We start from the raw sequence: 24,606 nt of genomic DNA on the forward strand, positions 1-24,606 counted from the left end.
GGCAGGTTCAAGGACTTCTCTGGCCACATAGTGAGTTTGAAGATAGCCTGGGCCAGCTAAAGTGACCAACCATATGGTATGGTTGAAAATCTATCAACATCTGATGATGTTGGACATCTGATGATCTTATCCTGTCCGACATGCCAGTGCCATGCCAGACACATAGCCTCTTTAGGTCCTGGTTTGCTTTTCCAAGAACTCTGTTTTAGCTGTACTCAAGCTATGAAACTTTGGGAATCTTTAGATTGTCCTCTGTAAATTATAGCTATGCTGTAAGAGAAAAACAGGAGGCACATGGAGCCACTGATGGAAAGGTAAGAAGCTCTGGGTAGAAATGTGTGTTTGTTAAGTTTTTTTTTTTAAGTTGTGGGGGAAAACAGTGGGACTAGGCAGCACACACCTTCAATTCAAGCACTCTGGAGGTAGAACAAGGAAAGGAAGCTAATGTCCTTACCATCCCCACACAGGGGGTCACTTTAAGACCCCACAAGGAGCCAATGTTAATGTAACAGAAAGGGACGTGAGTACGGCCGGTCTCGATCATAAAGTTTCCTGCTAGTATGCTGCCTTCTAAAGGACTGGTGTTTGTGTCTTGGTAGTTTTTATTGGTAACATAATTTTTGAAATATTTTATAAAATATAAATTGTTTTAATTATAGTGGTTTAAACTTTGGAGAAACTTGTTTATAGAAAAAGGAAATTAGCTCAAAGATAACCAGAAACTAGGCAACTCTGGGCAGCTGGCACAGATTACTACTTTTAGACTCTAAAGTTTAAAACTATAGAAGACTTATTTGCCTGTGTTGTACCTGACATGTGTTGTGTGTGCAGTAAATACTGGCTGAGTACATGAATAAAAAATACAAGGCTAATTTTTTTTAAAGATTTATTTATTTATTTTATGTTTATGAGTACATTGTAGCTGTACAGATGGTTGTAAGCCATCATGTGGTTGCTGGGAATTGAACTCAGGACCTCTGCTTGCTCCAGCTCCAAGATTTATTTATTATTATATGTAAGTACACTGTAGCTGTCTTTAGACACACCAGAAGAGGTCGTCAGATCTCATTACAGATGGTTCGCTGGGAATTGAACTCAGGACCTTTGGAAGAGCAGTCAGTGCTCTTATCCGCTGAGCCATCTCACCAGCCCACAACGCTGTTTTAAATTATAGAAAGCCACTTATTAATATTAATATATTATACATATATTTAATATAGAAAATGGGGCCCTTGTAGCCACAGTTTTAAGGCAAAAAGCCCTGCCTCCCAGAGTCCTGGCTGACTAGGCTTGCGTGCTCCTCTCAGTGCCAGTCAGAGATGAGGAATGTGGAAACCAGAGGGAGAGGTGTGGGCAGCGTGGTACAGAGGGGAGAGCAAAGGGGCCGCTGACTTGGCCTTCTCAGTCCATTTTCAGGTGTGTGATTTAGGGTTAAATGGAGAAAGCACTGAGGCATGGTGGAGCTGGCATGGTGAGAGTGGTCTGCTTGGTGCTGTCTTAGTTCTGGTTCTGCGAGGTGACTTGAAGTCTGTTTGCAGGGAGCGATATGGCTCCCTTGAAATGAGCTCCTGCTGAGGGGTGATCTCATGAGCTAATAGCTCGTCAGGGCTCTGACAGTCCTGGAAAACAAGGTGAATGCAGATTTTTCTGGAGATTTGGGGTATCTTTTAGTGGGGCTGAGACAGAAATTTGTAAAACCTGACAGGAAAATGCCTCGGTTGCTTTTTTCTCTTGGCATCTTCAGCCTTGAAGGGGGATGAGGTGATACAGGAATCAGCAGTCATTAATAGCCTTGCATTAGCTCGCACAGGAAAGCAGCTGGCTGGCAAAGTCAAGGAGATGGACAGTAAGTGAAGACAGTGAGGAGCGGTGCTTTTCTGAAAGAGCCGTGTCTCACTGTACAAGGCAGGCAATGATCCTGGGGTGAGGTTATAAATAACAAGGCTTCACCCAGCACATCCCGAGAAGAGAAACAAGAAAAGGGTTTCTCACTGGCAGAACTGGGGTGCAGAAGGGGTTCGTCGTGTTGGTTACCTGCTTCTCTACTGTTTATTAGGGGTTTGTTTCCATTTTTATATCCCTTTGAGGAGCTAATGAAGACTCAGGTATAAAACTTCTGATAGGTAATGTCCAGCTTGCTTCAGCAGGCTTCTTGTTTTGGCTTTAGGTTAACTTTGTACTCCCAACTCACACTCTCTGTAAAAGAATAGGGTGCATGGTGCCAGTCACCCCTCCTATCCTACCTGGGCTCCTGGGGACCAGCAGTGACAGGGGACACCACTTGAAGGGTGAAGCTGCACTGCATTTATGTCTTGGTGGGAGTGAAGCCAGAGTGTCTGCTGCCTCCTGGTGGAGGTCTCCGTCTGTTGTGCTCCCACGTTTCCAGGGTTCTTCTTGTCCTCTGCAGCAGAACGCTGCTGGGCTTCTTGTTCGCTTCTCTTTCCCTGTACTTGTTTCCTTCTTTTACGTGTATGGGTGCATATTCACCACTTGGATGCCTGGTGCCTATGGAGACCTGAAGAGGGCATCAGCTCCCCTAGAGTTGGAGTTCTAGACAGTTGTGAGCCACCATTTAATGTTATGTGGGTGCTGGGAATTGGACCCCTAACCTCAAGAAGAACAGCCAGTGGTCTTTCCCATGAGTCTCCTTACCCAGCGCTCCCTCCTTTAGGGTGTTTTTCACTTCTCAGCCTCTGTCTATCGAGATGTGTCATTTCCCGTTGAGTTTTGAGTTTTGTTTCTCCCAAGCATATTGTATTCTAATGTTTCTCTAGTCTCTGAGTGTATTAGTCAGGGTTCTCTAGAGTCACAGAACTTATGGATAGTCTCTATATAGTAAAAGAATTTATTGATGACTTACAGTCGGCAGCCCAATTCCCAACAATGGTTCAGTCGCAGCTGTGAATGGAAGTTCAAGGATCTAGCAGTTACTCAGTCTCACACNGCAAGCAGGCGAAGGAGCAAGAGCTAGACTCCCTTCTTCCAGTGTCCTTATATTGTCTCCAGCAGAAGGTGTAGCCCAGATTAAAGGTGTGTTCCACCACACCTTTAATCCCAGATGAAAGGTGTAGCCCAGATTAAATCCCCTTAAACTCAGAGATTTAATCTTCTGGAATCCATAGCCACTATGTCTCAAGATCTCCATACCAAGATCCAGATAAGGATCTCCAAGCCTCCAGATAAGGGTCACTGGTGAGCCTTCCAATTCTGGATTGTAGTTCATTCCAAATATAGTCAAGTTGACAACCAAGAATAGCCACTACACTGAGTAACATAAGAAATCCGTTTTGCTGTCTGCTACTTCCTGTTGGTATCTCATCATCATCATCTTCCTCGCTTTCACTGCCAGCCACGATTCTAGATGCTTATGTGCTAGTTCAGTTCTACAAAGTAACTTCTTCCCAATTTGTATAGTGAGTCTCAGATGAGCAAGTAACTTAGCTAGAGCACTATAGGTAGGTACTGTGTTTCTGGTCTTTCCCTTTCTATTTAACAACGGAGATAAGTACATATATAAAGGGGAGAGGCTTACTCTGGCTCATGGTTTCATCCCCTGCTTGGTTGGCTCCATTGTTGACAGTGCAGAGAGCATGCATCACAACAAAGCTGTAAGTGAGACAAGCTGGTGCTGGAATCCCAACATCCCTTTCAAAGACATACCGTGGTGACTTAATTTTCTTTCACTAAGTCCCCTTCCTAACTGCCAGTACTACCGTGAGTTAGAAACCAAGCTTTTAACATAGGAGGGACACTCAGTGTCTCATGGTAAAGATTTCAATCTAAACAGATCATATTTATTCCATAGTTCAAGGTCTTAACCACTGTATCGTCATTGAAGATTACAGACTTAGGTTCTGGGTTTCAAACTCTGGCCCTTACCAAGCTTTTTACCCATTGGGCTATCTTTTTGGCCCCAAAAGCAGCATTTCATATAACAGAGCTCCATGACTTGACAGTGTGGGAGTTGCCTCAGACATAAGCTTACATATTGAAGTACAGCTGTGTAAATGAGTTGGGAGCAAGAGCTTGGGCAACTACAGAGACACGAAGATGGGCAGTAACAGTCATAATGGTTTTCAAAACAAATCATCATCAGGCTAAATGAAAAGCTTATTTCTTGAGCTTAATAAAAAAAATTTACCTACTTGTAACCAACAGCCAATAGATTAGCAGTGAAACACTACTTCGAATAAAGTTAACAACAAAAAGAGTAAACTGTTTTATGGCTATTAAGAAATAATACTTTAGTTGCTGCAGAGGTGGCTCAGCAGTTAAGAGCACAGGCTACTCTTCTAGAGCAGTGGGTCTCAACCTTCCTAATGCTACGACCCTTTTATACAGTTCCTCAGGTTGTAGTGGCTCCCAACCATAAAAGTATTTTCATTGCTACTTCACAACTGTAATTTTGCTACTGTTATGAACTGTAATGTAAATATCTGATATGCAGGAGATCTGATATGTGACCCATATGAAAAAATTTTCAACCCCCTCCCCCATCTTCAGTCAGCAGGTCTGGGAACATAGCAAGCTTTTTTCTGCTTGGCGCTATTGCATGTGTCTCTCCATCTGCCTGGATGCTTTCTGGTCTTCTCACCTGCTAGTTCTTAGTTGACTTGGAGAAGGTACCTGGCATAGGAAGATGGCTGGCCCTTCTCCTCAGGTTTCTCCCTCCAGTGTCTGTCTCATCTCCTTCAGAGAATTCATCATGGTCTGTAGTCACTTTCTTCCCTTGTTTGTTTGTGTCCCATCCCCCATACTTGAGCACTTAGAAGAATGGCTGACCCATAGAAGTTGGTATATAAGTATTTGTGAATGGCTGGATAAAGGCATAAAAAATCATTACAAGCCAGTGGTAGCCAGATATGGTGATGGAAGGACATTACTAACAGGAACACTGAAGCAAAGCGAGTATGACCTGCAGTCATTCATTTGTTCGACAGTATTCACCAGACTGAATTTGCTAAGCTGGATACTGGGCTATGACAGACAAATAAACGTCCTTCCTCTCTGCTTGTTTTGAATGAAAGAAGAATTTCCCAAGAGATAAGATCGCCATTCTCCTTAAAGTCACATTCTGCCGGTGCTGTTTGTCTCACCCACTCCTTTGGGTGGCGGGTCAGCTGGGTTGCAGGATGGTGGGCCAAGTACAGTGGAGCAAAGTTATTTAAAGTTTGTCTATGAAATGAACCCCAGAGACTACTTTTCTTCTGTCTTTTTGTTTTCCAAAGAAGTGCTGATGGTTGCTAATTGTATTTACAAAATCCAGCATTGTGGTGCTGGCCTTGAATAGGCAAAGAGAAACAAGTAGGCAAGGTGAAGATTATACCCCAGATCCCTGGAGACGCCACACTGGAATGTGAGCCAAGTCAGCTAGGTGTGGGAATTTCTCAAACTATAATTTTCTTTCAGGTTGACTAAAGATTCAGCTATAAAATCTGAAAATTTTCAAACGTCTAAAAGAAAATGCAGAGAGATGAAATAATACAAATTACATAATATGAGAATTTAGAAGGATGTAATAATCTTAAATGCAGGCTTTCAAATGTGGGCAGAAACCTTAATAAAAGTTCGGTAGGTTTGAGTACCTAAGTCTTAGAAACTCCGAGGAGAAGCAGAGGTGGCCAGTGTATTAGTCAGGGTTTTCTAAAGAAACAGAGCTGATCATGTGTTTGTATGTAAAGATTTATTAGAGAGGCTTGCAGGCTGTGGTCTGTGCAGCAATGGCTGCCTCCTGATGGAAAGGCTGAGCATCCAGTATTCACTCTTGTAGGCTGGATGTCTCCGCTGGTCTTCAGTATATGTGGAATCCCCAAGAAGTAGGTTCTAATACCAATGAATAATGCCCCAGCAGCAGAGTGGATGGATCTGTCAGCAAGAGTGAGAACAAGCAGGCAAAAGACAAAGCTTCCCTCTATGCTCTCATGTGGGCCGCCACAAGAAGTGGAGCCCAGATTTTGGGTGTTTGCTGACTCCAGTGTTTCAGATTTAGGGTGGGTCTCTCACCCCAAATGATCGACTCAAGAAAAATCCCCCACAATTGTACTCAAGCTGCTTGGGGTTTAGTTGATCCCCAGATCTATGTAGTCAAGTTGACAACCGAGATTAGCCGTCACAGTTAGCAAGCGTGCAGTATGGCTGTAAGTCAGTAAGTGAGTAAGTGGTTTGTGTCTAGGATCATCAGAATTCAGAACTAGGAGGGAGCGGATCCATTGCCTACAGTTTTCAGTTGGGATACTGAAGCTCAGAGGTCCTTTATTACTCTGGTCCGTGTAGCTAGACAGCAGGAGGATCTATGCCCAGCTGTAAGCCGGCTGGAACTTGAGGAGTGGGCAGCTCCAACAGTATGGTTTGGTATAACTCCAAGGGGAGGAGTCGGGATTTGCTGGAGAGCAGAGTGGCAAGACACAGCACTGAGATTGCGCTGTGTGCTGGTGAACTGCGCCTACAATTCCTTGCTATAGTTATATATAATGATCTTGTATATGTAATTTATAAAGGTATACTTTATATATAACATTTTATTTAATATATGTGGTTATTAAAAGAGTAAACCATTGCTTGTTTTCTGGAGACCTGAACTATTCTGAGCAGAGGAGTGAGAACCTGGTTCTCTGTATGTCAAGCTTAGTTCATACTGTGTGAGGTAATGTGGGGTCAGACACAAACCAGGAGGTCAGGAGCCCTGTGTGAGGCCAGTACCAGTGGGAAGGTTTTCTCCAGGTACAGCATGGGCTCTGCCCTGGGAAGGCTCTGTGCTTTGATGAGCACCAGAGCCCAGCAGGCTGCCCAGTTGAGTCAGCAGTGGAGTGTTGGTTTCTGTCAGTTCAGGTCTCAGATGCACTTATTGAGATTGTTTGTTGTTTGTTTTTCTCTTTTTCCATGACAATTCTAATACATTTCTGTTTGCTCATGGAAGCTCTTATCCCTAGAAGCAGAAAAAAATCGGTTTTGTATATTTTTCTATGTTGTCTCACCAGTACTACCAATGACTATTTGTTTAGTTATATTCAATACCTTTTTTCCCCCCAAGACAGGGTTTCTCTGTGTAGCCCTGATAGTCTTGGAACTCACTTTGTAGGCCAGGCTAGCCCAAGAGATCTGTCTGCTTCTGCCTCCTGTGTGCCACTACTAAAGGTGTGTACGCTACGCCCATCTTAATCACATACTTAAAAATTAGTTTTCTTAGGCATGGTGGCTTAAGCCTTCAACCCCAACACTTGGGAGGCTGAAGCAGGAGGATCACTGATTTCAAAATGCTAGTCCCATTGTAAGTTCTAGGCCAGCTAGCCTTGGCTACAGTAGGAGACTTTCAAGCACACATGAAGACAGTGCTTGTGTGCTCATTGAAACGGTGGGAAAGTGAAGGATAGGCAAAAGCCATTTCTCCTTGGCAGTCCAGAGCTCATTTTTAGTGTACATTTTTAATGCATTCTAAGAAAGAAAATGATTTCCAAGGTGGCTCAGTGGTGATAACAAGGTTTCTAAGAGTTGATAATTTAAAACCAATAATACATTTTCTTGTCTATTACTACTGTTACCCATAAGTTTTCTCCTGCTTTCTCTTTTTTTCCTTTCCCTAAATCTTGTTCTGCTCAGTTTCATGGATCAGTTGTAATTTTGGAACACATGTGCTCAGCTCTCTTTCTAAAGTAGCTGGTGTTGCTGTTTCTTTTAGGGGTGAATCGGGTGCTGGGAAGACAGAAAATACCAAGAAAGTCATTCAGTACCTGGCCCACGTTGCTTCTTCTCACAAAGGAAGAAAGGACCACAATATTCCTGTAAGTCTTTGTGTTGTTGCTTTCTGTCTGCATTTCATTCTTTTATAATAGCAGAGACAAACCAGGCAAGTGCAGCTGCTCCATACGCAGCTCTGGCAAGCAGCTCTTGGCCACACACCCAGCCGCCTTACTCTTCCTTCCATTCAGGAAGAGCCAGGCAAATACAAGGAAATTAACTAGACTTCCTCACGAGGCAAATGGGAATTATGGCTGTGGCTTGAAGCCCAATTTATAAATTAATGAGCAGTGCCTATGAAGATTTATGTCAACCAAACGAGTGTCTGTAAATAACTTTATGGCTGCTGCCTATAGCAGTTCTGGGGTAGGGGAGGTCTGTGGGGGGAATCAATGGAGGATAAAAAGATAAAAACACGAAGTATGGGTGTCAGTGAGCCTCTCGGGTTTTGAGATGTGTGGTAGTTTTGGCAAGCCTGTGTGTGCCAGCCAAACCAGCTCCTGCTGCCCGATGGCTTGGTGATTTGTGCTAATGTCTGCTTATCTGTTTGTAATGAGCAGCAGGAATCGCCTAAGCCAGTGAAACCCCAGGCAAGTGACTTTCTTTGTGCTTCTCAGTCTCGAGTGCCTGTGCTGATTTCTGTCTTTGGATAGAGCCTCTCCTAGAAACAAGTAGCACTCTTGGCTCTGAGCAGAGTCTGTGCTAAAACGAGAGTCAATGTTGGAAATGTATCGCTGCCATCTTACTCTCCCATGCGAAGCAGCATGCGCTTGTGCTTTCTTTCCACGCGTGTTCCAAATAGATCTGAGCAGTTCCCCTCTTACTGTGACACTGAAGTGCATGTGTATGAAGTCTTTAAACTTAAGATGATTTCATCTGTCACCTCAGGTGGAATTATCTTACTATTTAACAAGCACATGAAAACTTTTGTTTTGTGCTATACATTACATTTTAAATCTGGGATACAACCTTGAAAGTTGTACCCTTGGGGATACTCCATTTCTAACCTGTTAAGTTTTTATGGCATTGTATAATTTATGCCTGTGTGTTTTAGCCCAAAGGCTTGCCTTGTTGTATTTAATATTCTCAATAAATTAGAATTTTCTTTGTGCTGGGCTACCTTTTAATCCCAGAATTCCCAACATTGAACAAACCACAGACCAGAGCTGGCTTCCATCCCCTGCTTCCTAGGATTCCTTGAGGAGCAGGACATGGCTTTGGACATGATCCTCACCAGGGCACTGCAACAGCTTTGATTTGTCTGTCTTCCTCAAGCATGACGATGTTGTTAATTTAAAGCAAGAAGCAGTGCTGTTGAGTCATGGTTGATCTATTAATACACACAGAAAAGGTCATAGAGACCTACATAGCCACAAGAACTGTCACAGGTACTGAGATTCGCAAGGATCTTTCTTAACATTGAAGGTGAGAGAAACTGTCCATCCCAGAGCTCTGTCTACCTGTGAAGGCCTGCGATGCTCTTCGTGCTCTCCAGGCCAGCAGCAGAGCTTGGAAAAGTTACTGAATGAAGAACTGTCATGCTCTGGGATATTAGAGGCGTCTTTGGTAGTTAGAGGAGGATACTGCAGACAAGAACCCAGCTTTTCTTTGTGCATTTGAGGTACACTCTGGGACCTTTTAATCGGCCTGAGCCTGAGATAGTATTAAATAAGCAAGATAAGGAGTTAGATTTTCCAGGTTCTTTGAAACACAGGAGCCATTGCCATTTACATTTTGTTTAGATGTCATTTTAAATTACAGGGCATCCCAGTTGTATGTGAGTAGCATGCGTGTATGTGAGACACTTGGATGGCTCAGGAGTTCCAGTCCATCCCAAAGGAGGAGGCTGCTGCTTTGGGCTCTGCTGTCCCTGCTGGGTTGCACGTCTCTGCATGTGCTCTGTGTGCACAGCCCCAAGGCTGCCTCCCCACATTCACTGCTACCTCAGTCACGTTGCTAGCAGCTGTGTGATGTGTTTAGCAGTGTACAAGTACTGGTTCTTGGTTGCTCGCCAGCATCCTTAAGAATGTGAGCTTATAAAGCAGTCCCCTGGTGCCTTGGTGAGATTGGCTCTAGGCCTCTCTCCTTACCCTCCGCAAATGCCAAAAGCTCAGGTACCATACATAAAGTGGAGCCTATGCAGTCTCTTGTGTAATATAAGTCATACAGTATTTATAATGTACAATATGCATGCTGTGTCAGTAGTTGACAAATAGGAACCTATATAGATGCTACTCTCCCCCAAAATACTTCCATTGCATTTTTGGTTGAATTTGGGGGTGCAGAGTCTGCAGAGGACTGACCTTACAAAGTCACTACTTGTTTCATTTTTTTTTTTACCTCCCGTTCTCATTTCTTCCTCTGTATTCTGAATTTATACTGAACTTTGTTGGACAAATGTTGCAATACAATGCATTCTGTACAGTTTGCCCGTTTACATGTACAACTCTCCGTTTTCATATATTCACAGCCACACAATTCAACATCATCACACGTGTAGGGCATTTTCATTTTTTTGCCTTCCTACAAGAAACTCCTCAGTCCCCTGGCAGTCACCTCCCATTTCCTCCTGTGCTGGCAACACCAGTCCACTTTCTGTTCCCTATGTATGTGCCTTTTTTGGACATTGTATATGGATGGGGATGTTTTTCTGGCTGTTCTTTCACTAAGCATAATGTTTTTGAGGTTCAGCCTACATTGTATCATTAGAAGTACAACGTTCTTTCGTCATGGTCTAAGAACATTCTGCTGCATTAAATATGCCCTATTTCAGTGTCCACTCAGAAGCCGGCAGGCACCGGCTTCTAGCTTGGGCTACTGTGAGCATTTGGGCACTTGTTTCGTAGGGACACTGACTGCTCTCAAGCACACACCTAGAATAGGATTGCTGAGTCATGTGAAAACAGCAGAGCGATGCCCGAGTGTTTTCATCTGCACGTGATGATGTCCACACTTTTGAGTACAGCCACCCAAGTGGCACAGCTGCTCTTTTATAGCTTCCTTGAAAATATGAATAAATAAAAGAAACACCGGTTTTCAAATTCAAGTTACAAAAATAAACTTCAAGCAAAGATTTATCTGTGAACCTTCAGATATGTTTTATAACATAATTGAAAGTTATATTTGGCTTTACGCCCTTGGTACCACCCACCAGGCAGCTGCGAGCATAGTACCACTGTGGGTTTTCACCTGACAGGTCATTCGAAGGCCTTACCAACTTTACCTCCACGTAAAACAATGCCTTCGAGCCAGTGCACCTGCCTCTCGGCAGTCTTCAGATGACACTGTCCTTCCTCAGTGGCCTAAACTGCCTGAACTGAGGCATAGGTGACAAAGCAGATAGGGAAACTAGACTCTGCTGTTTGAAACTGGAATCTGATTTTCCACTTTCGTGGAGCACTTGTGCTTGACCCTGCAAAGTGCAGTGGATCCTTGCCTCCACAGCTCCTCTTCTACCAAGGCTCTGTTGTCTACTGTAGAATAAAACAAGGGTGTAGTTGTCACCCATGACTGGAAAACCTTAAAACAATATATAACTAAATACTTAGAATTTTGGAAATGATTTAAATAATGTTTGCCCCCACATCTGTAGAGAACATCTGTTGTTATCATATAGAATAGAAGCAAAGATGGGAGCTTGCCTAGCTCTAGTGGGAACAAAAGGTGTCATTGTCCCCTGGTAGTTTTAGAGATAGAAGTAGCACTTACATAATTAATTTATTGGTGATGACTGTGACAGTAGGTTTAAGGTACTAGCTTTGTAGATCTAGATCTTTCTTGATCTTCCTGGTGTCTCCGAAGTCTTAGGAGAGGAACAGTCCCATGACGCCATTCGTAAAGCCAACAGCAGTGACACAGAATCCTGGTCTGCACGTTGACTTTAAAGCCGCAGTGTTTGGGTCACCCCCACTCCCTTCCCAGGCACTACTAGAATGCTTTAGGACTTCTTATACATTTAGGCTCAAACATTTGCCTGGGTGAGACAGGGAAAGGAACCTGTGAAATGCATGTGAGCCAAAGAATCCCTGTTGCCATGCCTAGGGGAGGAAAAACAGGGGTGTTGTACTTGTCTCCCCTCTAAATTAGGAAAACACCTTAAAAGAGATTGTCAATCTTCATATCATAATTTGGAAGGATGGTGCATGATTTTAAGAAATCTGTATTTCAGATCTCTGGCTCATGTAGGCACCTCACTGACCACAGCATCAGTTTCCCTGACAATTTCTGCATTCCAATCCCACAGACTGAACTGAACAGCAAAGACAAGAAGGGGCCTCTGGAGGGTCATACAACTGGTGCAGAATTAGAGTGCTTACAGCATTGCAAGGTCTCAGTCATAACACACTGAGGGGAGTGACTGCTCACAGAATAGTAACAGTCTTCCCTGTGCCCCGGCCCTGCAGTGACCTTGCACGTGCTAGGCAAGCACTCTGCCTCTGACTACCCAGCCGATACCAGACCCTAGTAATAATAGCTTTCAGTAGTCTCACTTAGTTCAGGATTCCAAACATCTTAAGAAAAATTAATGGCTAGGAGTGGTGACACATGCCTTCAAATCTCAGCAGTCAGGAGGCCGAGGCAGGTGGGTCCTTATGAGTTAGAGATAGTGAATTCAAAGACAGCCAGGGCTACATAATGAGGCCCTGTTTCTAAAGAACCAAAGGAGGGAGGGAGGGAGGAAGGAAGGAAGGAAGGAAGGAAGGAAGGAAGGAAGGAAGGAAGGAAGGAAGGAAAGAAAGAAAAGGAGAAAAAGGGAAAATTGTTAGCATATAATATACAGAGATTTCCATAAAAACAGTTTTAAGTCTTTAAGTCAATAAACTAAGGTTCACTGTAGAGAGTGCTCTGGGCATCTTACCTAGTGCCCAGAAAGTCAGGTGACACTAGGCAATGAATTACCAGGAGCAGTCCTTGACTGTGTTCAGCTGAGCACAGTGGTAGGCTGTGGTTAAGGCCGGTGAGAATCTGGGCTATCCAGATAGACATTAGGAGCATGTCCTCATGCTTTGTGGGTGCCTTGGGAACACTGTCCTGGTCTTCAAACTGCATCGCATTAGAGTCCCCATCAGGGGGGATGCTGAGACCGAGGTCTTCAGTTGGCCTTGCTGATGTCCCAGATCCATGAATACTGAGGTAATACCACAGTGTGCATTTATTCCTGTTTTGAGATTTGATAGTGACATGAGTCATGCATCACTCGATGACCACTAACTTAAAAACCCTACATGAGGATTTTTTTTTTTCCTTAGAGAATAGCAATTGCTATGGTTTTCTATTTATTTTCTTTAGGTCTAGAATAATGTGGGCAATCTTATCTAGGGATAAGAATGGGGGAGAGGAGACAGATTTATTTAGATCATAAAAAATGATTCTCAAATTACATTCCCCAAACACAACCTCACTTTCTAGTGCTTTTCTTGGCCAGGCCTGCCATCAGCTTTCCCCTGCAGCTTTCTGCTGGGCTTCATGAGCGATGCCTCTCATTTGTGAGATCTGTCTTGTAGCCTAATTTGCATACAGAGATTGACTAAAGCATACTGTATGCCGAGTGTTGTACTTGTTAGTGGAGTGAGTGCCTTGCCGTCTTTGCCAGCCTCTGGCGTGGAGGTGGCGCTGTTGCCTCAACACTGTGGCCATGCTGTGTGAAGGCTCTCAGGAGAATGGCCGTGTGGTGGTGATTATTCAGTCAGCCATCTTAAATCCTTCTTCTAAAGCAGAACCAAAACAGCAGCAGCCAAGTTCTTAAGCCAAGTACTGCATTTGCTTTCACTTCATGGAAACCGTTTGCCATGTTTCATTTTCTGCCCAGTTAGAATTGTTACCTGTTCCTCCTATAGGGTTGCAGACCCCTTAGCTCCTTGGGTGCTTTCTCTAGCTCCTTCATTAGGGGCCCTGGGAGGAGGAACAACCTCCCCATAGGAGGAACAACACTATGAACTAACCAGCACCCCCCAGAGCTGTGTCTCCAGCTGCATATGTAGCAGAGGATGGCCTAGTCGACCATCAATGGGAGGAGAGGCCCTTGGTCTTGCAAAGATTATATGCCCCAGTACAGGGGAACGCCAGGGCCAGGAAGCAGGAGTGGGTGGGTTGGGGAGCAGGGCGGGGGGAGGGTATAGGGAGCTTTAGGGATAGCATTTGAAATGTAAATGAAGAAAACATCTAATAAAAGAAAAAAATTGTTATCTGTCCAGCATGACATTTTCTTCTCCCGACCCTTTCCTGGATGCTGATATTTTTTTTCTTTCAGTGGAACCCATTGTCACAAGCAGGCATAGGAGCCAGCAGTGTCACTGATGGTAGCAGGGTGAAAGTGTCAGGAAGGGGGGGAGTTTGTAGTACTTTTTTCACCCCAAGTACGAAGTAAAGACAGGAGATTAACGTCATCTGTTTTTATTTATGTGTGTGTGTGTGTCTATGTGTATGTGTGATGTCTTTTAGGGGGAACTTGAACGGCAGCTTTTACAAGCAAATCCAATTCTGGAATCATTTGGAAATGCGAAGACTGTGAAAAATGATAACTCATCTCGCTTTGTAAGTTGAAAAGCCCAAAAGCTTGGGCTTCTTCAGATTTCTCATGAAATGTCTCCTGACTTAAGCTAATGAGTTGGGTTTTTTTTCTTTTGAGATGTTAAGAAAGGCTAGTTAATAGATGTAATGATACTTCTGGTAGCCACATATGAAAGTGATTGTATTTCATTTTGTATGTTTTTATATGGAAACATAGTTGCATACGCTCTGTGTATTTCTTTATCTTTGCCAGTCATTCTATTATGGGATTGGCATAAGTAGTGGGGTGCTGGCTAGTTTTATATTAACTTGATAGAAGCTTTAGTCATCTGAGAGGATGGAGCTTCAATTGAGAAAATGCCTCTGTTGTGCTGTTGACAAGCCTGGGGGGGGGGCATTTTCTTAATTAGTGATTGATGGGGGAAGGCACAGCCCTTTGAGGGTGGCACCATCCCTGGGCTGCTGGTCCTGGGTTCTATAAGAAGGCGGGTTGAGCAAACCATGGGGAGCAAGCCAGTAAGCAGCACCCACTCCATGGCCTCTGCGTGAGCTCCTGCTTCCAGGTTCCTGCCCTGCTTGAGCCCTGCTTTGGCTTCCCTCAATCAACTGTGACTTGAGATGTGTAAACCAAATCCCCCTGTCCTCCCCAAATTGCCTTTGATCATGGTGCTTCATCACAGCAATGGTAACCCTAACTAAGACAAATGGTGTGTGTGCTGAGTACTTAGCAAATCAATGGGTGCAGGGCAACGGGCGTGGGGAAATGAAGGGAGTGGGAGAAAACCCGTGCCCCACCAGAGTTCCGGTGCTCTGGGTGGGCGGACACGGGCAGACTGCTGCATGCTTTCCATGCCCCCCGCCACCCCCCACCCCCCCATGCGGATGTCCGGCTGTGGGAAGCCACGGAACCCAGCCTGCCAGGGGGTGGACAAGGGGCAGTCGGAGGTCTCTGGGCCTCACTGAGGCCAGGTTCTCAGTCTCGGGCATCCCAGACACTACACTGCTGGACAACAGAAGAGCTGAGAACAAAATGGGGGCCCCGGGGGCAGTTAGGCCATCCCCAGAACCGAAGGGAGGAAAGGGCAGGGAGAGAGGGGGCACTGGGTGGTTCTCACACGGGCAAGAGTCCTTGGTCCAGTCCATGGCTGGAGTGCAGGAAGGTCTTCCAGCGGGAGGTTAGATGAGGCTCTTTAGGGGAAAGCCTATCCCATCATTTAAGCACGGCAGGCCTTGATGGGCAGAGACAGTCTATGGTTTTAGAGCTTTATTGTAGAAAGGCAGGAAGAAAGAGAGAAGATAGAAAGAGGGAGAAAGGCTGGCCATGGCCATGTGAAGAGAGGGAGGGAGGGAGGGAGAGAAGGAGGGCTAGAGATGAGAGTAAGAAAGGTGAGAGCTTAAAAAGAGAGAGAAGGGGCCAAACAGCCCCTCTTATAGTGGGCTGGGCAACCTTGCTGTTGCCAGGTAACTGTGGGGAGGAGCACACCTGGCTATAGTCAGGTAACTGTGGGGGTGGAGTCTAGCCAGAATGCCAGGAGCTTGGGACATTGCGTGACTTATAGTCACAGAATTATGGAGTTGGGGGCTGTGTGGTGTCAGGCACCTGTCTCTAGGAATGTGGCTCACTGTTCCATCCCTTCTAGAGGGGCGGGTCCCTACTGGGTCTCTGGAGCAAGCCTCATTCAGCCAAAACAGGCTGCCTTTCACGGCCCCACAAGGGTATGATAACGAAGCTGGGTTTGGGGTAATGAGTTGTCCGTTTTATAACTTGCTATTTCTATGGGATGTGGCAGAATGCTTCTCAGTAGTATCACTTCTGTTTACAACCTATTTTCTTTGGTTTTTTTTGAGACAGGGTCCATTTCATCAAAATACTCCTAAGTGCAGGTTGCACTCTAGGCCTGGGGAATGCCTCTGCCTCGTTGGGCAAACTAGAGTCCCGCCCCATAGGACTCACCTTCATTTGGTTTAAACGTTAGCATTCTCGGGACAGGCTGTGTCCTGCAGTTGCTCACTCTGCGTCGCACGCCCTGAGAGTGTGTGTGTTCCTGTCTTAGGAGTGTGGGTTGGAGTTATGTTGGGGGCATTTGGCTCCATGGACAGGACAGGCCTTGGATTAGCATTGGTGTCATGTTGAAAGTGATTTGATGCTAAAGATGAGCTGTGTGTACAGTGAGATTTCATGCAGTGACAGTGTACAGGCCACGGGTTTGCAAGGAAAACGTTTGAAACCATAGACTCTGAGCTTTAGAAGCCTGCGGTTCTATTTCTTTGATCTGATATAGCCGGCTAATTTCCTGAAGGTATCTTTTCTTCTAAAGATGCTGGCGTGTGCTCTGTGTTAAGGGACTCTTTGGGAGAGCATTGCCCTTATGAAAACAATCATCCACAGTTAGTCCAGGACTGCTTATGAGAGGCGAAATGCATCCCAGATGGAGGCAGTTTATGGACAATGGCTCTCTCACAATGCAGCTCTGAAACAGGACTCTAGTTTAACACGGTGGCTTGAAGCCGCAGACAGATCACTCGGAAATCTATTTGCCTGGGTGCTTATTTCTTTATTGATTGCATTCCACTGTTAAACCAACCTTAGCCAGTTTAACAATTCAGCTCTGCTGTGGCCTCTGGTAGATAATTAGCTTCCAGTAGTTAAAGCAAGGTAAAGGTATAGGCGCCTCCCTCTGATTTGATTCCTAGATTATAATGGAATCAAGTCACAAGTTTACACCCTCATATGGGTGTAAAACATTGAAACCCTAAGTCCTCTGACCACAGCTGTCCGTGAAAGGTCAGCAGCAGCTTGTGTGACAGTATCAGAGATGGGGTACAGTGTGCTCTAAAGCCAGCCTCCCAGATCAGCACTGCGTTCACATTCACCTTTGTAGAACCAAGCCTTCTGCAGAGCTCCTAGCCCCGAGGCCTTCCGGGTGCCCAGAGTCTTAACATCGTATTCAGACCTAGGTAGAGAGGGTTTGCATTTCTGGTCAGGTCCGGCCTTATCTCAACACTACTCCTGTTATCCTGGTAATTTCTAATATCTATTACGTTAAGTAACAGGCCACTTAGTTCACATGCAAACTCATTTGAGTAACAGCAAAGCCTCTGGAGTGGTTTAGAGATTAGGATAATTGAAACATTTGTGGTGGCCATCCAGCCTTTGCATTAGCCCTAGCCACTGCTACTCACATGACCTTCCTTGTTTAAGGAAGACGGCTGCCTCCAGAGCAGGACTTAAAACGGAATACATATACATTACGGTCGTTGCTCAAGTATTTAAAGTAAAGCAGGGCTCAGACATCGTTGTGTTAGGTGCCAAACTAGGAAGGGGGAAATAACCATAGAGTATAAAACAAACCTGCCTTTCCTCTGTAGTAGCTGCTAACTAATAATTCATTCAGCTTAACTGCTCCAGATGTCTTGATAGCCCTTCCAGAAAACTTCCCAGAAAAGCTTGTCAATTCAGAACAAATATTAACTGAATAAGATAGTGAATTTTCATTATAGAATTGAAACAGGCAATATCCAGGTTGTCTTGTTAAAACGAAATTCCTAAGAGACTTGTATTTTAAGTCTGGGGTGTAGTTTCGGTGTTAGTGAGCAGGCATTTCCAGCAGGTTATGTGAAGCCAGGGACAGCTGTGAATGTTGTCCAGTGTGCCCTGTAGTTATGACTACTGTACAGTGTTTGGTCATATTTGTGGCCTTTTCCCTTGCTTTTTTATTGGTGAGATTCTAGTTGACTGCTCTGAGTCCCCATAATCTTAACTTCATGGAGATCAAATGTGGAGAGGGTATTATTTAGCATGAGTTTCTTCATATAATATTTAAATGACATAGAGGACCGACTCTTTTTTCTCAGTTTAGTCTGGATTTGCGTTTCACTAGAAACATTTATTTGGAATGAATGAATGAACGTGTGTGTGTGTGTGTGTGTGTGTGTGTGTGTGTGTAGAATGCTTTCCAACTTACAGATTCTGTCCCCTCTTTACAGTGTTAAAGGTTTAACAGTGAAATTTAGTAAATTTAAGTTTTGGGTTTATTTGAGCATATTCAGTAAAACGTTTGAGTTTTGAAATTTCACTTAATCTTGTTATCAGAGTCTTTAGCACTGTCTTGTCAAATATCTGTGTATAAATGCCATTTGGCTTAGGAGTGGATACATTTTCAACTTTATAAAATATTTTTGTTTTGAGGTAGAGCCAATTCTAGAACTTTGCATGTTCTAATTTTAGAAATGCTAGCTTCTTTGAGGAGGATATAGAAAAAGCATCCCTCTCCCTTTCCTTCCTTAACTTCTGCATCCGGGCCTTGCTGGAGCCCGTCTCTGACCCTTGTTATTTACTCTAAGGATCTGGCCACACTGTGATGGCTGTAGTGACTGTGGACCTGGTTATGCAAAGGCCTGAGCTAGGGACTGATGTAGGGTCTGGAGCACTCCATGCTGAGAACCCCAGTGTTGTCCAAGAAGGTAGCCACATAGCTAAATTATTTTAGAACATCCCCTCAGAGGTTAGCAATTATGAAAGCTGAAACCTGTGTTTTTTCCCATTTCTCTTTGGCCTCTGTTCTCTTTCCCTGGGCATGCATTTCCTCGTCTGGGTCAAGCTCTCTCACTTTTACCCTCCAGCTCCATCCACAGTTGTCCTGAAAGTGGCACACAGCTTGTGTTATATGTGTACATCTGCTGGCAGGCACCTAGGCTGACTCCAGACTTGACCTTGTGACCTTGACTGCGGCTATAAAGGTGTCCCTCCTGTGCTGACTTGATTTCCTTCGGGTACCTACCCAGCCTGGTGTGGCTAAATCTTGTGGCAGTTCTACTTCAGTTAAGCAGTGTGCGGTCGCACGCACACCCAGTGAAGAAGTTAGACATGTGGCTGAAGCTGGAAGGCAGTGTCACTGGATATAATGAGGTTTGTCAGGGGCTGTTTTAAGTTGGAGTCAGGTGACACCAATGGTTTTGATGAACCTTCCTGCGGTGTTAAGAGGCTTGGGAACTATGTGCTTGGGCAGTTCTGGCAATGTGTGCTTTGTAGCCTTGAAATAAGGACACCGTCTTTTGACTACTTACTGTCTCTTAAAATAGCAGCTCTTAATTAACTCAGTGAGCTATTGTATGGATGGAACAGCTGTTTAAAATTTATGGGGAATTTTAACCTGCTTTTATAACATCAGGACCCAATTTTAGTTTCTGAGGGTTAACTATCCATATGGAGTAATGGTTTAACTTTATTCTTTCTTAGGGAGGGGAGGGATCCTTCCCAGGAACAAAGACAAAATAAACTTATCTTTAAAATGGAATAAAATGCACCGTCTTGTAATCACCATATGGATCCTTTGGACCATTTCCTAGATCTTAGGAACAGATGAAGTATTAGTGATCTTATTTTCATTCTGTGTCAACACGGCGCTGTTCCATCATCCCAGGAGTCAGATCATTGTTTATGTGTGTTACCAGCTATGCTGAAAAGGTTAAAGTAACAATTAGGGATGTAGTCCAGTTGATGCGTACTTGCCTAGCATCCTAGCATGTTCAAGCCCCAGCACCTTACCCTCAAAGTTTAAAATGATAAGAATAATAGGACTGGGAGCTGGGAAGATAGTTCAATGGTTAGAGCACTTGCTATTCTTCCAGAAGACCTGAGTTTGGTTCCCAGCACCTACATCAGGTGGCTCACAACAGCCTGCAACTCCAGTTCCTGGGGATCTAACAGCTTCTACTGGTCTCTGTGGACTCCTGCCACACATGTGAAGCACATAAACCCGTGTAGACACATACATATACAAATAAGTAATAACTTTTAGAAGCTGAGGTTACCTGCAAGACTACTGTAGTAACTACTGCATCATCTTAAGTTGGCCTATGTCTTAGTGACTCTTCCGTTACCGTGAGGAAACACCGTGACCAAGGCAGCTCATGGAAGAAAGTATTTAACTGGGGGCTTATTTACAGTTTCACAGGGTTAGTACATGATAGTGGTCTCGTTGTGGGGCGTGAGACAGCAAGCAGGCAAGTTTGATCTCAAGTTGGAAGCAGAGATAGAAAAAGCCTCTTCTTCCTAAAAAGCTCACCAACGTGGACTAAACATTCAAGCATTGCCCATGGGGCTATTCTCATTCAAACCACCACAGCCTGTTGATTCTCAATATGTAAAACGTATTAGACCAGAGAGACCTTTTTTATGGCCAGCTTTTAACTTTCAAGGGACATAATTGAATACGCCAGAAGTTTCATCTTGTATGCATTTGTATATATGTGATAAGGTTTGCAAGTGAACAGATGCCAAAGGCAACTGCATGTATATGATTCGTATATGTGTGACTCATGCAGCAACTAATCAAAGTCCTCTCTCTCCATTCGTCAGTTTTAGAAGCAGCTCCCTCAGAGGAGCCGCTAAGACCTTGCTGATGAATACTAGCAGTGTCCTTACCTAGCAGTGGCAATGAATCGGAACAGTTCCAGAACAGCCCTTCTCAGTCATTGCTCATGGTCCTGTTTTAGGAAGTGTTTGATTGGGCCTTTTATATCTTATAAGTATAGGAAGCTACAGTCTGGTTTATCTTTGTCTCACCTTTCTGGTTTAAGTGTCTTTACCAGTTTGAGTACTCAGAGTAATAGTAACTATCAAAGAATTATGAAACACTCACTGGTTTCTCTTCCTCAGAATGTTTTTGTCTGTCTGTCTGTGGCAGGAATGCTGGGACGCAAACCCAGCCTGTGCTTGCTTTAGCCAACATTCTGTCCCTGAGCCTTAGCCCAGCCTTTTCTCTCCCAAGGGTACATAAGAGAGTCAAGTGGCTCAGTGTTTATAAAACTGGCATTTTAGAAGAAGGTATTCTGCCTTGTGCCTTTTTGAGGAGTCTATTCTTGTACCCTTACGTGCTGCTTTTCAATGGATTTATTTCTATTTTCCTACAAATTGGTCTCTACTATTCAAAACTTCAAACCTAACATTTGAAGTCTAGCTGTGGCTGTGGCGTTCCTCTGAGACGCCTCCTGCCCCAGACTACTTAGAAAAAGCTTTCAAGTTCTACTGGCCGGGTTAATCCTTTATACTACATGCATGTGCATATTTGTGCGAGTGTGTGCCATGGCCTTGGGTCCCTGGGGAAGCTAGAGGAGGCTTCCGGGCCCTGAAAACAGTGTTACGGGTGGTTGTAAGCCTGACGTGGGTAATTGAAAGCAAACTCAGGCCCTCTGAGCACAAAGTGCCTCTTGATCCATCTTGTCAGTTTCTAGCTTTATTGCGGCTCAGTCTAACCTATTGTTCCTTTATTATACTGATGAGGCTTCTCTTTGTCTCTGAAATGGGGCATATTATCTTGTTTTACTATAGTGCTCTGTAGAAAGAACATCTTGTGTAATGTATAGATGTATCCCCTGTTAATTAAAAAGCCTATGGCCTATGGCTTAGGCTTGAAATAGAAGGTGGGACATCTGGGAGGAGAAAGATTTCTGGGATAGAGCTAGGCATGGGGAGATTGCTCTGGGGAGATGTGAGGAGATGGACCTGTGGTACCTGAGCACAGGTAACCAGTCACATGGCAGAATGTAGGTTAAAATAAATGGGTTATCTTAAGCTATGATTTTAGTCAGAGAAGAGCCTAGCTACATGGCTAAGGTGTTTGTAAATGTATGTTTTCTCTGAGTCTTATTTCTGGGAGCATGGGCTGGGAAGCAGAACTAGGACTGACTTCCAAAAGTGCTCAAGTCCTCTGTGACATTAATCCTCTCTGCTTTTCTCGATTTACTCTCAGGGCAAGTTTATCCGGATCAACTTTGATGTAACTGGCTATATTGTTGGGGCCAACATTGAAACGTGTATCCTTTTCCAGAGTTGAGTCCAAAACCGTGGCTTCATTTTCCTGCAGCCATACGTAGCCATTTGTGATGGCCCACCTGGTGGGAGAACATGGCGGCATTGTGACACATGGAGGTACTTTCGGTCACTGGTTATTAGCTCCAAAATGGTATGGATATTTTTCTTATTGTTTTCAAAAACAGGCCACTGAGGTTGGAAAGCTGGCTCAGCCCTGCACAGCTCACACTGCTTTTGCAGGGGGCACTGGATTGATTGTAGCATCTGTGTCAGACAACTCACAACTGCATGTAACTCCATTTCCAGGGTCCCGTGCAGTGTCCTGTCCTCTGTGTGCACTGCATGCACACAATGCTCATAAACTCACACAGGCCCCTATGATAGTCCTAAGAGTAAACAACAAATCTTTAAACAAGCCACAGACCTGTAGGCCTGAGTGTGGAGAAGCCGACCCACCACCACCACCACCACCACCACCACCACCACCACCACCACCCCTGCATCGCCCGTCTCCCCATGGTGTAGGACTGGACAGCTGGGGTTGTTTGTCCACTGTTTACTGTATTCTTGTGGTCCCAGGCTGTGCCTCTACTCAGTGAGACAACTCTATGGAATTCTAGAGTTAAAGTATTTTCATCTTATGTTGATAAAGTTAGAGCAAAGACAGGACATGTCATAAAATAATCCTAGGAAATGTCGTTGAATAGAGTGACCCGAGGGAAGTGTGTGGTGTGTGTGTGTGTCCAAGAAAGTTGTGTGTAGACATTATAGAAGGGCTCCCTCTTGGTTACTACATCCTTAACCTTCTCTGCTCAGACCTTCTGGAAAAGTCTCGTGCTGTTCGTCAAGCTAAGGATGAGCGTACGTTTCATATCTTTTATCAGTTGCTCTCTGGCGCAGGGGAGCACCTGAAATGTGAGTATTGGGGCTCTTAGTCTCCCATATTCAGTTCTCTTTTGGATCAGTGAACTTAAGAGGCAGGTGTGTGAGTTTTGGTATACTAGCTTTTGAGATTTTCTTTAAATAAAATTAGAGTTGGGTGAGGTGGCACCTATCTTTAATTCCAGCAGTTGGAAGGCAAAGCCCAGCAGATCTCTGTGAGTTCAAGGCCAGCCTGGTCTGTGGTCTACATAGAGAGTTCAGGACAGCTAGGGATATACATAAGGAGATCTTGTCTTAAATTAAATGAAAAGCTATCTTTGTAAGATTCTGTCGTAACATTTATAATGGAATAAAAAAGAATGAATTAATAAAGTATAGACTAGAAGCTCTTATTCCCAGGTTGACAACTAAGCAGAGATTGTACTTGCACGGTACTAGAGTGAGAAGTCGTGGCTGATGATTAACCAGGAAAATCACGAGGACTGGAAGCTTAGGACTGGGCAGAGTGGAAAGTAAAGCTCTTCAAATAAATATATTTAATTTGAAAAACAGAAATTAAAGCCAAGCATGGTCTAACCTCGGCATTCAGGAAGCAGAGGCAGGTGATCCTCTAGAGCTTAAGGCCAGTCTGGTTTACATAGTGAGTTCCAGGCCAGCCAGGGGATCCCCAGTGAGCAAAAATTTTGCTGACTTAGATATATTAAGGAGCGAGATGTACAATTTTTGTATTCTGAGTCCTAAACTCAGTGTATGTGCTTATATTTATATAGAGACATATATAATATGTAGCTTTACAACAGATGCACAGTGCAGTAAGACTTTTCTCACCTAGAGCACTGTTAGTACATGAAACTAGAAATTACATAGGGAAACCTGCAAGCAGTAAAACCTCAGCCGCCACACACAGGATTGCTAGAGAGAGCACTCAAGATGCTACATTTGGAGAGATGAGCCTCTAGGCTTCCGTCTGCAGACAGGTGATGAGTCTGCAATTAGAGCTAATCAGAAGATTTTGAAAGTGTTGAAAAAAGGTGTTGGGGGAAGCAAACCCTTCCCAGTAGAGGTTTGATGTGACATGGTTAAACTGCGGAGAGGAGTGATCCGTGGGGATCCTCTGCAGAAGAGCCGGAGAGCAGAGGCTGGGGCATGGTCAGGGAGCCCTGCTCTATCCTGTCCTAGTGGGAAACACCCTTGAGCACCACTGAGTGAACTTGCCAAAAAAGTTGTGCTTACCACATGGCCCCAAGGTATGAGTAGCTACTGGTGGTGTCACTTAGCTCCCTGTCATGATATGACACGTTTCCTATCTCTGAAAGCAAGATAACCGTTGAGCAAACCAGCTTGGGGGGGCTGGGTTGCCTCTGGTAGGGCATGTACGTGGTGTGCACAAGGTTCTTGGCTCAGTCCCTACCATCACGGCTGGCCTGCAGGAGGTATTTCAGGGCCATTCAGGGCTCAGGTGTCCTGGCCTTCTGCATCCAGGTCTTAGGTTCATGGCAGTGTTGCTGTACACCCCAAAAAAGATTTGCTATAAAATACCTGCTAAGATAAAAATACAGAATAAGAGTTTCAAAACTTAATGTTGGTGCAAATATATAAATCTGGAATTTTTGCTTGTTTCTCTGCCACCCTGTTTCAAATAGAAAATTGTACAAATTACTATG

General features: G+C 44.4%; 1 protein-coding gene across 1 annotated transcript in view; it reads left to right on the forward strand.

Annotated features, from left to right (window-relative positions):
- Myh10 (myosin heavy chain 10) overlaps positions 1–24,606 on the forward strand; it is a 128,598-nt gene that overhangs the window by 48,640 nt on the left and 55,352 nt on the right. The window contains exons 5-9 of the mRNA XM_029483540.1: positions 7,676–7,778; positions 8,295–8,324; positions 14,176–14,268; positions 21,999–22,062; positions 22,877–22,987. Coding sequence (XP_029339400.1) covers positions 7,676–7,778; positions 8,295–8,324; positions 14,176–14,268; positions 21,999–22,062; positions 22,877–22,987 — 401 coding nt within the window. The remainder of the gene's footprint in view (positions 1–7,675; positions 7,779–8,294; positions 8,325–14,175; positions 14,269–21,998; positions 22,063–22,876; positions 22,988–24,606) is intronic.

Source organism: Mus caroli, chromosome 11 (assembly GCF_900094665.2).
Source record: "Mus caroli chromosome 11, CAROLI_EIJ_v1.1, whole genome shotgun sequence".
Taxonomy (NCBI): Eukaryota; Metazoa; Chordata; class Mammalia; order Rodentia; family Muridae; genus Mus; species Mus caroli.